Source organism: Antechinus flavipes, chromosome 1 (genome assembly GCF_016432865.1).
Source record: "Antechinus flavipes isolate AdamAnt ecotype Samford, QLD, Australia chromosome 1, AdamAnt_v2, whole genome shotgun sequence".
NCBI lineage: Eukaryota > Metazoa > Chordata > Mammalia > Dasyuromorphia > Dasyuridae > Antechinus > Antechinus flavipes.
In genome coordinates this window covers 692,295,812-692,312,710 of record NC_067398.1, presented here as the reverse complement: position 1 = coordinate 692,312,710, position 16,899 = coordinate 692,295,812, and the positions used below count along the sequence as shown (strand labels likewise).

General features: G+C 39.1%; 2 protein-coding genes across 2 annotated transcripts in view; both read left to right on the top strand.

Annotated features, from left to right (window-relative positions):
- The window catches only part of ATP6V0A2 (ATPase H+ transporting V0 subunit a2), a 40,411-nt gene extending 28,757 nt beyond the window's left edge, over positions 1-11,654 (top strand). The window contains exons 15-20 of the mRNA XM_051972651.1: positions 140-353; positions 2,074-2,193; positions 4,704-4,820; positions 6,088-6,205; positions 6,471-6,642; positions 7,767-11,654. Of these exons, the coding sequence (XP_051828611.1) occupies positions 140-353; positions 2,074-2,193; positions 4,704-4,820; positions 6,088-6,205; positions 6,471-6,642; positions 7,767-7,869 (844 nt within the window). The 3' untranslated portion in view covers positions 7,870-11,654. The remainder of the gene's footprint in view (positions 1-139; positions 354-2,073; positions 2,194-4,703; positions 4,821-6,087; positions 6,206-6,470; positions 6,643-7,766) is intronic.
- Positions 11,655-15,156: 3,502 nt separating this feature from the next.
- Positions 15,157-16,899, top strand: part of DNAH10 (dynein axonemal heavy chain 10) — a 154,239-nt gene continuing 152,496 nt past the window's right edge. Inside the window, exon 1 of the mRNA XM_051975908.1 lies at positions 15,157-15,491. Coding sequence (XP_051831868.1) covers positions 15,278-15,491 — 214 coding nt within the window. The 5' untranslated portion in view covers positions 15,157-15,277. The remainder of the gene's footprint in view (positions 15,492-16,899) is intronic.

The following is a 16,899-nucleotide window of genomic DNA, read 5'->3' as shown; positions in this document are numbered from 1 at the left end:
ATGTGACATTAACCGAATGTGGCTTGTTTTTTTTTCTTCTCAACTACAAAGAGTTTAAAAGACATGGACTTGATTTTATTTCTATTGTCTTTTAGTTTGATCTTGTTCTCCTTAGTAATTGGTGACTCCTTTTTTTTAGGCATTTCAAGAAGAAGTTCAATATTTACTTGGTATGCCTTCCAGAACTCTTGTTCATGCTCTGCATCTTTGGATACTTGATATTCATGATCATCTATAAGTGGCTCACTTATTCAGCAGCAAATTCTAGGCTCGCACCCAGCATTTTAATTGAATTTATCAACATGTTTTTATTCCCATCTGGCGGAGCAGCAAGTGGACTTTATCAAGGACAGGTGGGCAGCTATTCTTTGAGTACTTTTGGCCACCATAGAAATTGTTCTTCTCAGACAGTTGTGCCAATGTTTTTACTACAACTACAAACTGAACTAACAAACTAGATATGCTGAAAGTGGAACCAGCAGAGGTTTCACTTTCAGAAGTAGTTCAAGAAAAAGATAAAATCTCTCTTTTTTATAAAGGACTATTTTAAGGTACCAAGGGAGACAAAGATAATAGGGCATGGCTTTTCTCTTCATAGAGTTTCGAGGAGGGGGAAAACAGTTCAGCAGTAGATAAGTAGCATGCACAAATATATAAATTTAATTTAATACGTTTAAATAATTTTTGTTTCACAGACTTCATAATCCTGACAAACACTTTCTAGCTGAGTTCTAGCAGGATTATTTGTCAGTCACACCAGAACAGAATGGTCATTATCAGGCTTCCCCAGTGTTGGCTTTAATTGATTAAATTAAATAAAATAATAATAATTAAATTAAATTAAAAGAGAACAATGTGAGATCTGAGAAGACACGTACATTTGGAGTTATGTTAAATGCTGTAGTGTCCTTTAAGAAATACTGTGCATTTGTGGACTTTTAAGACAGTGAAAAGCATTGGAGAGCTTTAAAAATGTCAATCATTGTAAGACACTGTTGAGCAGAATCATTAGTTTTAATTCTTTGAGTTTTTAAAAAGAGAATAGATCAGGTATTAATAAATAAGCACAAATATTTTTCTTGTTTTTTTTTTCTAGTTTTTTTTATCCATATCATATCCTAATGCCTCTTAACCTGCATTGGAGTGGTGCTGGATTCTGTAAAGCTTTGCCAGCAGAGTATAAGCTCTGCTACCTTAGCTCCATTTGAGATGGGAAGGCTTCAAGCCTCACCCTGGAGACAAATTGTGTTTCTCATCTGTAGAGCAACCTAAGTGGCTAAAGTGGAGAGACTCAGCACCCAGCTACCCAGAAGGACGCATTTCTTGATCACGACAATTCTTGAAGGCCATCTGCTAATGATTTGCATTCTGTGTCAGGGGAGGACATTACCTGCCTGATGAAATCACAGGTCCTTGAAGTGGTGTTTTCTTAAATGTACAGAAGTAAAAATCAGTATATATTATTTGACATTGTCCAAACATAATTATATTTTTAAAGGTCTGAATCAGTGATACATAAGTATTTCCCACTTAGGATCTTCCCACTAAACCTTTTATGTAAGTTTTTAAGAATTTTTTTCAAAAAAAGTTTTATTGATGATACAATTCTTCCTCTTTACCCCACTTCTTGCCAGAAATAACTGTTTCAGGGTCTAGTTTTAATTAGAATTTCATTTTTCTCAAGCTCAGTGCAGCATATTACACTTTACTTACATTTTCCTTGTCTTGGGCTGATTCCATCTTAGAGAAGAATATTCCTGAGATATACATTGAGTCTTAAGTTCAATTCTCTCACAAAACAGGAAGAGAGAGAACTTGTTAGACCATGTGGTTATGTCTATATAAGAAATAATAAGAATTTTTGGGAAAAAACTAGCTCAGTTGAATATATTTTGCAATAGAATGATTTTCTGCTTGTTCTGGTTGAATAAATGAACAAACTAAGAATACAGATTAAAGGAAGAAAGTAGCTATTTTATGTACAGTTTTGCAAAACATTGATTTTTTTTTTTAGCCCGTTTTAGCCTTGTTTTGATTTTCTTTTTTTTTTTACTTTACCTCTTGCCTTGATAGAGTCATGTCCAGAAGTTTTTATTAGTTGTGGCAGCAGTTTCTGTTCCTGTACTATTCTTGGGAAAACCTCTTTATCTGCTTTGGCTACACAATGGAGGTCGATTATTTGGATTGCACAAGGTATGTGGCCATTAGATTTTATCACTGTATATGGTGCCTGCTGGCTCCCAGCCAGTTTAGGACGGATGTCCTAAAGGACCCTGGTGATCTGGAGCCAGAACTCAGGAGAGTATTCAGATCTGTCTAAGACAGACTTGGAAACAGGATCAAGGTGCTAATGGAAGGTTAGCGTGATTGTGGTGTCCAAGGGAGAAAGTGAAACAAGAAGAGAATTAGGCAAAAGGCAAGTCCTGGGGAACAAAGATACTGCTCAGTAGAGATTGTGAAGCATACAGTTTGTGACTAACTCAGTCACCGTAGATTAGTGACTCCTGGTTCTCACTGAGAAGGTCCTTCAGGGTCTCGTTCCATTCTAGAGGAGGCAGTGGTTCTTTCTCCCTGGCTCACATTCTCTTTCCTTGACACTTACCTTGTTTCTTTGTGTTTTCCCTCTGAAGCTTTTCTGTTCTTTCAGGATCTAATGAATTTCAGATAACTTGGGGATTAGGAAGGGAGCATCCCACCTTTTACAAAACATTCTCCTTTCCCTGCTGGGAGACCAGCCTGATTTTGTGATAATGTGCTTATTACTTGATGCCGAAAGAAATACAAACATGACATTACTGTCAGTGTTTAGTTCTTATCCTCCCCAGCTAACTGCTGGTGGGGTGATGGAACTTTTCACTGTCCAAGAGATTCAGTCGACTGACAGTTTTACCACCTTTTATATTTTGATTATATACTATTCACCTCATGTTCCCATCCCGAGACTTCCCTTTTGTTAAAATTAGTTCTTTGAAACAGAAAACAAATGTGAAGTGTAAAGTTTCTGAATAAAAAATAATTTAATAGTAACAGTTGTCAAGTTACCATTAAGTCTAATCAGCTAAACCCCGAGTAATTAGGGACAAAAGAGTGATTTACAGCACTTAGTTTTATAACAGAGAAGAGGAATAAGAAAAATTATAGCAACCTTAGGAAACTAGCCATGGTAGATCCTTCTGACTAATTTGCTTCTCCCAGGCTTTCTTAACTTAAATTTATCCTATGTTTGTCAACCTGTCTGTCAAAGTGAGATTGCATTAAGAATCTCTGCCCTGCATACGTAACAGTTAATTACCTGAAATCTTACTTTAAAGAGGAACGTGTGATTTGTAAGCAGTTACTCCTCCCCTTTCTACCCCAATCCTCCAGCTGCCACAAAGGGACGCTGAGCCTCAGAAGATTACATTACTCAGTTTAGACTAGCACAAGAAGAAAGGGAGCTTATCCACTGAGATTGGAAAGAGGAACTTCGTCTTTAGTCAGCCCACCTTGGTCAAGCCGCTGGAAAGAGAAACCGAACCTTTAAAAAAGAGCCTTAAAATCCTAGGATTATTTTTATTCCTAGAAACATATATGTCTTATACTTATCAGCTACTAAATGATAAAGTCTTATCAACCCATTGATTCCCTAAATCTGTGGGTCACCTAGGCTTAAAAGAACATCTCTGTTAGTTTGGCTGTGTGGTCATGGCTAACTTTTCCTTAATTCTATAATCATTATGGAGAGGATTCTTGTTAAAAGTAGAAGGATGATAACAGGTGAAAAGGAAGTCTCAGGACCTGATGTGAATGTCATTTCAAGTAGTTATATGGTGAAAGGGGAGAGAGAAATGGCTGGATTGACTCATGACTTCAGGGAAGACATAGGAAGACATATTTCTATGAAATCTGAGATGCTACTGTCAGCAAGAGAGAGATTGAAACTGTGGGATGGGGGATGCTGGCTGGAGTGTTCCTGAGGGAAATGGGAAGGAATGAGAGAAATGTGAGAGAGATTGGGACTGAGTAAATATAGGAAATTGTTCTTTTGTGATTGGGGAGAAAAGAGAAAAGAAGGGAGGTAATGGTGAGAAGGTTTGAAGAAAGTCCCTGATTAATGAATACCCATTAACAGATAATGAATTTGAAGACTGTAATTTGTTGTAAGTGTGGGGGGGGGAAGGGAAATATGCCAGTCACTAGGCTGTGATCCTCAATAATCTTGTGAGGTAGGTTTTACAGTTGTGATGAAACTGAGGCAACAAAGGTTAAGGGATTTACTTGGTGTCACATGGATATTAAACTGTGTGAGGCTGGATTTGAACTCGGGTCTGACTCCAAGCCCAGTGCCCAATATTCATTGCACTACTTAGATACATCTAGCAAAATTTCCCAGTGATTAGAGCTGATTAGAAATAAGATGAACTGCCTTGGGTGGTAGTGGAAAATCTTCAGAAAAGACTAAATGACTAAATATTGTATATAGAAAGGGCTAGAGAAGGGCCTCTGGGGGACCTTTGGAATCTAAGTTTTTGTGGTATTTTATTTTTATTTTTGTGTCTCATTTTCTTTTTATATTTTTTCATAACTCTTTGTAACCTATCAAATACCAAATTGGTCCTTCAGAGGGAACAGAAGGATTGTTGATGTTTTTTTTCCTATTCTTAGGATCATAAGGATCATATTCTTTAGGATACTAAAACTGGACCTTTTTCTTCTTTCGTTAGAGTGGATATACTCTGGTTCGTAAAGACAGCGAAGAAGATGTTTGTTTGCTGGGTTCTCAAAATGTGGAGGAAGGAATTAGCCACTTTGAGGGGGAAGGACGGAAGGATGAAGAGGAGGTAATCTCTTTTTAGCTAACAGTATGTTGTGTTCGGATTTAGCTCTCTGGAGGATCTCGATATCAGCCCAATTCCTTGTTCTTAGAAGAGGAATGAAGAGGCAGGACTCATGTGGATGGTCAAACATGGGGTCCATTTATTCCCAATTCTCAGCTTTATGTATCCTAATAGCTGTACAGGATCACATAAACAAGTTGCTACTGTATATAGATGACTCTTTGCCACTTGGCAACACAGGTTGTCATCACCCCCTGACTTCTCAGGAAGAGTCCTTAGAGGAGATGGGAGAGCAAGACATTGTCAGCAGGCTCCCTTTGGCAAAAGGGTCTTATAACTTCATCCAGAGTTCCCCCACTATCTGTGGCTCTACATACATAATTTGCTTTTTTAATTATATGAAATTCACAATGGTGGTGCTGACAAAAGTAATTATTTGGTATTCTGTAGAAAAAGATGTATTATTTAATATTTTTAGTAATATAGGGTGATCCAATCAATTTCCTAGGAATTTTAGAATTTTTATTTTAATAATGAATCTCTAGTTCTATCCATGTTTTTTGAAGGGTTAGATCCTATGTTCTCTCAGATACATGTCTCACTGGGTCTCAGATACCTGCAAAAGCTTTAAGCATGGCCTTGGCATTTTGCCCTTTTATCTATCTTCTAAAAATGGAGGTTCAGTGTAAAAGGCTGGGTCAGTAAGTAAAGGATTTTTTTCCCCCATCTATGGCAACTAATGTAGATCACTAATGTAGGAAGTAGAGGGATTGGAATTTGTATCTGTTCTTGAATATATATAAGGGCTTCTTGATCAGTCCATGAACACTTACTTTCAGAAGATGTATTGGCCTCTGATTTTCTCAGACATGTTATTTAATAATTGGTAAAAATCATTTAAAATAATTCATTTAACAGTTATCCTGAAATTTATTTTTGAATTTGCTAATTTGTTGAGTAAGGATTTTTTTTAACTGAAAAAGTATATTTTCAGTTTGATTTTGAAGATAGAATAAATCTAGAGGTTCTTAACATTACTTTGTGTGTTATACCTTTGGCAGCTTGGAGAAACCAATGAACTCTTCAAAATAATGTTTTTAAATCCATAAAACCAACTATATAGGATGACAGAGGAAACCAATTACATTGAAATAGTTATCTGTGTTAAGAAGTACTGACATAAACAGTTGGTATGTGAAAATGAATGACTAGTACTTTGATAGTCTTTGATGAATGAATCTAATGTCTTTATGTATATTATCTCTTCTAGTTTAATTTTGGAGAGATCTTTATGGCTCAAGCAATCCATGCAATTGAATATTGTCTTGGCTGCATCTCCAACACTGCATCATACCTCAGACTTTGGGCACTCAGTTTAGCTCATGCACGTAAGTCTTCTGCACTAATCTTTTTATGTTATTTCTTCCATTATGTTTATTTTTATTGGATTTTGAGAAATCTGTGCTCATCAGAGATGATTTGTCCCAATCAAAATATAAAACAAACTGAAGACATTTTAAAAAATTAATTGGGAACTTCATATTGGTACATTTATTTCCGTGGCTGATTGATTCCATACAAGAAACCCAAACCTACAGCCTAACTCAGTGAACAAAACCCAAGTTAATTGTGAAAAATCCTTTCTTTTTGTAGAGTTATCTGAGGTCCTATGGGCAATGATAATGCGGGTGGGCCTCCGTGTAGATAGAACATATGGAGTACTGCTGCTGATTCCTTTGGTGGCCCTCTTTGCTGTTTTAACAATCTTAATTCTCTTGGTCATGGAAGGCCTTTCTGCATTTCTTCACGCTATACGGCTGCATTGGTAAGTTTTCTATTAGGTTTGGATTTGGTTTTTTATTTTTTATTTTTTATTTTTTGTGATTAGTGTTTTCGGATATATCTGATCAAAGAACTAGAAAATAATAATTATGCTAGTTATCTTTTAGTTTTATTTTTCATAATATATATTTATTCAAACCTAAGTTGGTATTTATGATTAAACTCAAAGTTCACAACTTGGAATTAACTAAGAGTTGTTTTTCCTTTTTTGAAAAATTACATAGTATAGATATAAAAATTATTTGCTTTCACAAACCCTGCTTGATCTTTAGTCTTTCATTCAGTAAGCATTTTAAGAGCTTTTAAGCCATAGTTGGAAGCTGGAGATACAAGACAGAAATGAAACAATTATGAAATGGATCATAGCTAGTGAGTAGATTTGCCTCAAAGGCATATGTGTAGTGCTTTTTAAAGAGTCTTAATGAAATAATACTGTGTACATTTAGGGAATATTTTAACCTAATGTCTCATTAGTACTTAGTGTGATAGGTGCTATAAATATGTTAATACAAAAATGCTCTTTTACTAAAACATTTCTATTGTGTGTTAGGCATACTGGTGGTAATAATTTTACATACATGCACATACTAATATAAATGTGTATACACACATTTGTAAATGTGTATACACACATTTGTAAATGTGTATATAAACATACACACATATATAACATGTAAAATGAAGACTTTCCACATAGGAGCTCTTATGGTTAAAAACATACATATATGCTGCAAAGCTCTTTAATTTTTATTTTATTTTATTTTTTGCATTGCTTTTGTTTTTCGATTCTCTCCCTGAAGTGCATGGCCAGTAAAGCTGTCTTCATCCTAGCTGAAGTACCAAGCAATGTGTTTTGGTACCACCAGTTCTGTGTTGTTGAGGGCATGACTTATTCATTACCATCAAGCTTTTGAGAGTAGAGGCTGGTTCTTGAATTAATCTGAACTCTGATGCTTTAAGGGTCATTTTCCTTTATATTCTGATGAGTCATGTTTTAAAACTTGTGCTTTGCTACATACAAATGGTTTTTCCTCCCCATCTTCTTCCCTGCCACCTGATTAGAGCTTGTCTTCTTGAATTAATGTCTTGTTTCTTTTATTTTTGCAGGGTGGAATTTCAGAACAAGTTCTACATTGGTGCAGGCACCAAATTTGCTCCTTTCTCGTTTAAACTACTCTCGTCACAGTGTAATAAAGATGACATGGCATAATTTAGCTGCTGTAACCATGTGCTCTCAGCATGATGGTGAATTATCATGTTATTAAATTTCACTGAAGTAGAATTTATAATAGAAGAAACATGTTGTTCCCCTACCCCCCATTGCCTTATATAATACAGCCAAATAATTGTCATTTAGACTGCTGCCTTATGTTGAATATTTTGTAAAGCTTATTAGTCTTAGAGAGTTAAGTTTCTTTTGACTGTTTTCATGATGATCAAATGTAAGTCAATTGTTATATTTTATGTTAATGCTTATTCTAAAAAAAAAATGAGTTGTTGCTTTTTAGGTAGGGGTGGAGGGAAGTTTACTTCTTATGACTCAAGTTGTCTTATGGTGTTTATTTCTGTTCATCTGACCAATATAAAGCACTCCCTCACTAAAGTTAACTGGTTTATATAATTTTGGAACAACTGAAATTAAGCTTTTAAAAGCTGTCATTAATAAGCAATTGCAAAATTATTAGCACTGGTAGTGTTCGGTTTTTGCCAATTTTAAATGTGACGAAATGTTTGGTCTTACCATAGCTGTGATATTACTGAGAAACCAAGCTTTTCCCTACTTATTCTTCAGTGTTTTAATTGAGGAAAAATGGGATAAAATTGCATCCAACAGATAATTTGTTCCAATGCTGAAAAACGGTAAAGGGTTTTGTCCTTTTCTTCTTGCATAAACTCTTGATGATGACTGCACGCTGTGAAAGTTATGCTGTGGGGTTGAGCCCTATTGCCAAGTATGGAATTAGAAGCTATTATGGATATGATTGGACTGTAATAACCAGCTTTTGACTGATGTTACTTAACCAAAGTTGTTTATATTGAGTGAAGGAAAGGTACAAAGTAATCTTTTGTATATTTTTATAACAAAATGTATATTAAAATATTTTACCACTGATATACATCTGTTATAGAAACATCATAATTATATTTTTTCTTTCAGATTAATTCTGAATAAAGATCTAATTCCCACTTAGATTAAGTATTTTAAGTTGATTTTCAGTCATTCTGTTTAAATTCATTTAGAACTAATCCTAATTGTTTCAATTGTGATCTTTAAATTTAAATTCAGATAATTCCATCCATTCATATTTTTAGCTTTGAGCATTTCTCCCCTTTTCATTGAAAATTGTTATCCTCTTCCATGTGGATTTTTTAATTTAAATTATATTCATTGTCATGCTGTTTTAAAATGTTCTGGATTATAATTTTTAAAATGAGTCACCTGGAATGTATATGCTTTCTTAAAGTTTAGGAAGTTTTGGTTTTTGTACTAAATTCTTAATAGTCCTACTTCAATGCCTCCTTGTGGTATGTAGGTGGCCTCAGGTTTTTGAAAGCACTATTAAGTGAAGTCCAGATATAAAAGCCCAGGTCCTAGGGACAGTGGAGTGTCACTTGCAGACCAGCACCTGAGTATAGGAGGCTGGAGCAGGAGGCTGGTCTGGCCTCCTGATGAATGCTTGTAACTAGTTGTGATGTATTTTAGTGGAGGGAATAATCACATAGATGAAGAAGCAGAGTCTTGAAATTATTTAAAGTACCAAATTGTAAAATTTTAGTTAGCAGTGAAATTAGCACATTTTATATTAATTCCATTTAAAGTTCTAGATTTGTGATCTTACTTGGGACAGTCTCATGTGCTAATAATAATGAGATAGTGTTACTGCATTCAAAAAGTCTATAGGAAAGAGCATTCCATAGTAGTGGTCTGAGACAGGTGGCCTTAGAAGATGCAGTTTTTACCCTGACTTTACCTTTAAAATTGTAAGAAATAATTCTTTTGTGGACATTTGATGGAAAGTTATTTAATTTAAATTAGAGGTTATCATTTCTTGTTTGATACATTAAAACAGCAAATGCAGAAAGGTAATACAGCTGAAATTTCAAATTTTATATATATCTGAGTTCTCCCTAGAAAGTTGCCATTTCTGTTGCTTTAATATTGACTTTCTAAAATTATCGTTACTAATTCATCCCTAGGAAATCAACAGTGAAACCACACCCATTCAGTTTTGATGGGATTTTAGTGGCTGAATGAAAAATAAATTTCAGAGTGATGGATGAGTAAACTATAGTATCTGCTGGAGTCTGTTCATTGCCCCATTGCAGTAACTTTCCAACTGCACCACATGGTCTCTTAATTAAACAGCTGACTAGAATGGGAAGAGAAGGCTACCTTGTCAAATTAGAATCATAGAGAATATCAAGGTAGGCAGAATTTACTAAAGTAAATGGTGATTTTTAATCTCAACTTTGGTGAATGTATCTTCTGGAAATGTAAATATTTCCAGAAAATAGATTTTATGACTTGACAAATTCTTGCCATGTGGCTAGAAAGGTAGCTCTCTGTGTTATGTAAGCTATTTGATAGTTTGATAGTATATATGCATTTTAGTTGTAAAATGTAAACTTTGTCCATATGATGAGAAATGTGAAAAATGAAAACCAGCTAGATGATTCTAAATGGTAGACCAGTGGTGTCAAACTCCAATAGAAGCTGATCTCTGCCAAATGCATAGTGACTTATACAACACAGGTAATAGTAATTTATGGTTTTCTATTTTGTTAATCATTTCTCATTTATGTTTTAGTCTGGTTTGTACAGTACAGGATGACTTTGCAGTTTGACATCTCAAATTAGATAAAATATCTCAGTTTTTGATAAATGAAAACCTTAAAATGCCAAGGAATTTCTTCAGAGAAAGCAATCGCCTATAGAAATTTACTGCAGTCAGCCAGAATCCCAGATTTAGCTGCATTGGCAAAATCAGGTGGTTCATTCAGAGGGTTAAAGGGTTCAAAAGATGTGGGTGTAATAGATTTGAGTTGTTGGACCTCCATTTTGTTTTATGATAGCTTCAAGTTTTAATGAATGCTGTTTGGTCTTAATTTCTAGGAGTTTTTGGAATATTACTCCAGTTTCTGCTTTGAAATACAAACTGTACAAGCTAAAATAAGGCATTCTAAAATCAACACGTGTGTGTGTGTGTAACGTATAATTATATGCATATATCTATACACTTGTATATATGTATGTGATAGGGATAGGGATTGGACGATAGCGTTGGTATAAGGAGCTTCCAGCCAAGGAAACTCCCTCCACCAATACAAGTTAGCACCTTTTCTACACCTTGTGGTCTTAGTAAGGTGCTTGAAACACTAAGAAGTAAAGTGACTTGTTTAGAGCCAATATGAATTGGAGGTAGGACTTGAATCCAGGTCTTCCTGGCTTTAAGGCCAGCTTTCTATCCACTACACCATGCTGCCTCTCATGTATTATAATTAGAAGTTTAACTTTTATTCATCATGCCTGACGCCTTTTGGATCTAAAACTGAAGTATGTATTAAAGAAATATTAATTTCTTAGATTCTAGTCTATTTTAAAATAAGGAAGTTTCTAGTTTGCATGCCCATGTATCGGCACTGAGGTTAATGCTAGGAATGAGGCACTCTTTCAGTTCTGAAAGTAAAATAAAGGTATTCAGCAGACACATCCTGGTATTGACTGTCAGGCTATGGGAGGTTACTGTTTGCTTAGAAATTGTTAAAGGATTAGAAGACAATAGTATTTTGACAGTAAACTCCAAAGAAAAGGGTACAGTTTTACTGAAGACAATTTAGTGACTCAGAATCAGAATTGTGTGAGGGGGAAAAGACTGGAGAATTCAGCTGGAGCACTCCTTAATATGTTCAGTAATTGAAAAGTTGCATCTTCCTGTCAGTATTTGAATGTTGAACATGATTTTATTTAACAAAAATAAATATTTTTTAAAAATGTGGGTGTATTACATTGTTGTATCTTGGCAAATATGGACACTCAATACTCTTGGGCTCTCTCCATTCCCCGGGGAAAAAATTAAGTAACTAACCTTTTACTGGAGAAGGTGTGAGCAGTGTGAGGAGCTGCAATAACAAAGATGAATCATATCTTATGTGGGAGGTTTGGCACTGGACTCTCGAGTTGAGGGAGGTAGGTTCAAGATTGATAAAGGCATGATTTTTCAAAGAATTCAGTTTTGACTGGAATAAGAAAGCAATCCAGAAAACATTACATTAAGTGCAATTTGATAAATATACATTGGGATTATGTGGTGTTCTTCAACGAGCACTCTTTCCTACATACAAGGAGGGAAGATTGCTTCTTATAGAGAATCATAGGAAGGAGTGTGAGGTTGGATAGGATTTGGGAGGAACTCTTGGGTCCAGAAGGCAATTGGTCAGAGAGGTAGCCCAATGAGAAGCCAGATCTTAGTCCTGTTACTCTTTATCCTAGGTGATGTAGCCCTTTGATTATTAAAGGAGAAAGAAAAAAAGGACGTTTAGTCTACAGTGAGTGCACAGTAATATTTGTTACTGTTATAATAAATAGAAGCACAGCTTATATATCAAAAATTTATTAAAAAACATTACCTACCTAGCACTGACCAGACCACAAAGACAATGAAAACATTTCTGCCCTCAAAGACCTTACATTCTACAAGAGAGATGATATATATGCCTCTACAAAATGTGAAATACCAAGTTTTTTTTTATTTTGGAGAAGTGAATAAACGGTAAAAAGGCAGTCAGCCATATTTTGTGGGGGTAACAATAAGAGAACCAAGGGAGAAAAATGTAAGAAGACTAGAAAGATAGGAAAAGTTGAAGTGATATCTGACTTAAGTCAGTTTGAATTTGACCCTGTAGGCAACCAGAAGCTAATTATTGATCAAGTCTGACTTAGGTAATCAGTGTGTGGATTGTAATAGGGAGAGGATGGAATGAGGGAAATTGGCCAGTGGGTGAGACTCCATCTTTCAAGATCTCTGTCAAGAGAAATATGAGGACTAGATAAATAGATCTGAGAATGATTGGCCTGCTGGTGATCACTAAATCCAGAGGTACTGATGAGATCATCAAACCTGTATAGGGGGAGCAGAGAAGAGAACCTTGGACAGAACCACAGTTATCAGACAGGACCTCACTTGGCAAAGATTTATTATTAAAAGAGGACTGAGGAGTGGTAAGAGAAGAGGAAAATTTGTTAAAACTTAGAAGAAAATATCGGCGAGGAAGGTGATATCAAAGAATGGAGATTGAAAAATGGTTTGTATCCATTCAGTGATAGCTAAGAATTGAGGCAAAGAATGGCCTCTTCCCTCTAACCATAGGTGTCCCAAAGGACTCTGTCATGGATCCCCTTTTCCTTCCAGACTATTTCACTTAGTAGTCTCATGAGTGCCCCATGGATTTAATCATCATCTCTTTGCTAACTATAATCATCACATTTCCAACTATCCATTAGACAAGTCAAACTGGATGATCTATAAACATTAGATTTGGCAGTTTGAGAGAGAATTGTTCACTTTGAAGAGTACATTAAAAAAAAACCAAAAAAACAAACTTCTGGAATGGCTTAGTCCAACCCATACTGTTCCAAGGACACTCAAAATCAACCCACAAAGCAAATAAAGACATGGTTAATTCGATTTGTAGTGTGGGGTAGAGTAGAAGGAATGATGGCTTTGAGCTAGAAGATACTGGTTTGATTTCTGATTCTCAGCTGACCTCTCTAGGCCTGGGTTTCCTTCTCTGTTGAATGAGAAGGTTGGACTAGATGCCCTTGAATTTTACTGGGCTGTCTGGAAGTCAGTAAATATTATTGAGCACTTATTACGTGTCCTTTCCTATAGGCATCTCCACTTTGTCTCCTGTCACTCTCTTAACCTGCAATTCGACTTTTGACTTACCAGTGATCTCTTAATTGCCAAATCCAATGACCTTTTCTCATCCCTCATTCTCCTCTACCTTCCGAGCTTCCTTTGACACTGTTGATCACATTCTTGTGGATACCTTGCTCTAGGTTTTTGCAACATTACTCTTGGTTCTCCTACCTGTCTCAGCCTTTGCTGGATCTTCAGGTTATAGTTTGTCCTTCATTCTGGAAGAGGACCACGACATCAGGGAGGGGATGCCAACTGGAATGAAATGAGGGAGACCTGACCTGTACAGGTCATCTGCCTCACTTTCCCCTCCAGAGCCATCTGGGTCCAGGGGCCAGATAGAGATCAGGGAGGCTGCAGATGGCCTTAGGCTAGAGACTTTCTTTCCCAAGTGTCAGTGTGACACAGCACCCATTCTAGTGATTAAGGCTGACAAGAGAGCCAATCTAATCTAATCAAGATTAGGTAAGAATTGAGGCAATGATTGGTCTCATTTTTCCTCTAACCATAGGTTCCCAAAGGACTGTTTCCCCTTCTAGACCATTTCACTTGGTGTCTCATGAGTGCCCATGAATTTAATCATCTCTTTGCTAATGATTCTCATCACATTTCCAATCACCCATTAGACATCTCGAACTGGATGATCTATAGACATCTTAAACTTAACATGTTCATGACTGAACTTATCTTTTCCCCCTAAACTCTCCCCTCCTCCCAACTTCCCTCTTGCTGTCCCCAAGTGTCATCCTCCACTTTTCATTATTTTTTGCCCCTTATACCCAATTTATTGACAAGATCTGTGGCTTTTACCTTTACAATCCCTCTCAAATTTGTCCTACCCCGCTGCAGGCTTTCATCCCTCACCCAGGGGTGGTGATAGCTGCTGGTGGGTCTGCCCCACCTCTGGTCTTTCTCTGATCCCCAATCCATCCTCCCTTCAGCTAATCATTAAAGTGCAGAACATCCAGCGGCTCCCCTCATCTCCAGGGATCAAATGCAAAATCTTCTGGCATTCAAAGCCCTTCATAACCACCTCCATCTCCTGTTAGACCTTCCCCGCTCCGTGACACAGGCCTCCTGGCTGTTCCGCTCCCTCCACTCCAAGCATTTGCGAAGGCTGTCTCTGACTCCCCTCGTCTCTGCCTGCTGACCTCCCTGGCTTCCCCGGGGCAAGTCCCACCGCCTAAGGCAGCTTCCCCAGACCTCTCAATTCTAGTGCCCATTATTTATGCCTAGTTTTCTTGTCTGTACACATTTGTTTCCTTGCCTCCCAGGACATTAGTGCTCGTTGGGAGCAGGAAATGTTTTTGACCTGTTTCTGTGTCCCCTGCGCACCTTCCTTAGGGCTTTTGCTGCCTTCCTGACAGGAGCTGTGCCTTTAAGTACTGATGTTCTGGACCAGCACCACTGGTCCAGGATACCAAGCCTGCATCTGGGCAGAGGCCCCAAAACACGGCGAGGCAAAGAGGGAGTCCAAGAGGAGGGACTCTTGCTTTACCGCGGGGATATCGTGAGGCTGCTTCCGCTGTGGGACAGAGCCCGACTTGGGAAAGTAGGTCCGGTCGGCTGACGGTCTCCTGGCGCGGAGGCGGCGGTTGCCAGGGTCGGAGGCGGCGGTTGCCAGGGACGCTGCGGCCGCAGTCGGCGCTCGGGGACCAGACTCCGTAGGGAAGGTGGAGAAGTGAGGCTAGGGGCGACATGGACGACCTGCGGGTGGAATGGATGCGGGACCGGGTGTACCTTGCCTTTCGGCTTACCGACCCGGAGTATTTCCTGGATCTGATGAACCGCAACGACTGCGAGGCGGAAGACGACCTTCTGCACTTCTTGAACCAGAGCAGCGAGGAGGAGGGCGCCGCGGCCGTCTTCTTCTACCGCCTCATGGTGACCGAGGAGGTGGAAGTGGAGATAGGTGAGGGCCGGACCCTCGCCCGCCCCCCGCCTCCCTCCTCCCTCCTCCCTCCTCGCTAACACGCGCGCCAGTCCGAGGGCACTTCCAGCCGCTGAACTCGGAGCTGAGGCTCCCAGGAAACACGAGCAGCCCAGTCCTTGCGCGCAAGAACTGTGGGAGACGCAGCGCGTGTGCCCAAGGGAAAATAATAGTGTCCGCCGGTGATACAAACCACTTTAAGAAGGGAGTTCTGAGAGTGTCAGGAAAGAGCATCCCTGCTTTTCGGGGAGCCAGGGTTGCCCGAGCTAAGCGAGGGGGAGACAGAACGGGAGGAGCCAGGTGCTCGGGGCTCTCAATGCCGCCCTCACGTTTTAGGCCCCTCTGAGTCCCTTACATGTAGGTGAGCCCACGTTCGTGCCTCCCAGGCCCCTTGTGCATTTGCGTCTCCCGTGGCCGTGTACCCCATCTGCCTGCTCGGAGGGCCAAGGCTCCCCCCGTTGGGGGGATTTCACCGGGTCTCTGGTAGCCAGTGGGGTCAGTCACTTAACAAACATTTATTAAATGCTTATCACGTGCCATCCACGTGCCAGGTGATCGGTTTACAAAAGCAGCGTAAAAGAATTTGTCTCATCAAATGGACAAAAGGGATTCGCTGGGGACTGGGGGGTGGGTGGGGTGAGGGTGGAGAGACAACAGCGGGGAAATGAGAAAAGCTTCACGTGGAAGCGGGGCTTGAGCTGGATCCTGATGGAAACTAGAGAAACTAGAGAAAAGGGAATGTGCCGAGAGAGCTTATGCCAGAGGGGAAGAGGCTTTGCCCTGCATGTGGAACAGCGAGAGGGCCGCTTTGTAGAACACAGCCGGAGAAGTGGGTAAGACGGGACAGGGAGACTGGGGCCAGGAGTTTAATCGGAGCGGCCCAGTCCGTCACCTTGCCATTTCTTTACTCCGCCACACAGGAGATGTAAGGCGCCTGGCAGACCTGAAAACACAACAATCAATAAATGGCTGTTATTAGTATCCGTGTTGTGACATTCAGAGGAAGGCCCTCTCGGCGCCCGTAGTAGGTTCCCGGGCAGTATTTACAGATCTCAGATCTGCTCAGGATGAGAAAGCAGGGGCACGGCTGGTGCCAGCCCGACTGCCCTGGAGCAGCTACAGTGCAGGGGATAGACTCCCGGAGTCAGGGAGACGCAGCTTCCTCCTGAGCTGGAGAAGGAAATGGCAAACGACTCCACTATTTTTGCTTAGCAATCCGGGGATTATCAGGAAGGGCCCCAGATAGAAAGTAGTACTTGAACTGAATCTTAAAGAAAGCCAGAGACAGACAGATGGAGAGGGAGGGAGGGAGAGAAGGAAGGAAAGGGAGAGAGAGAGAGGGAGGGAGGGAGGGAGAGAGAGAGAGAGAGAGAGAGAGAGAGAGAGAGAG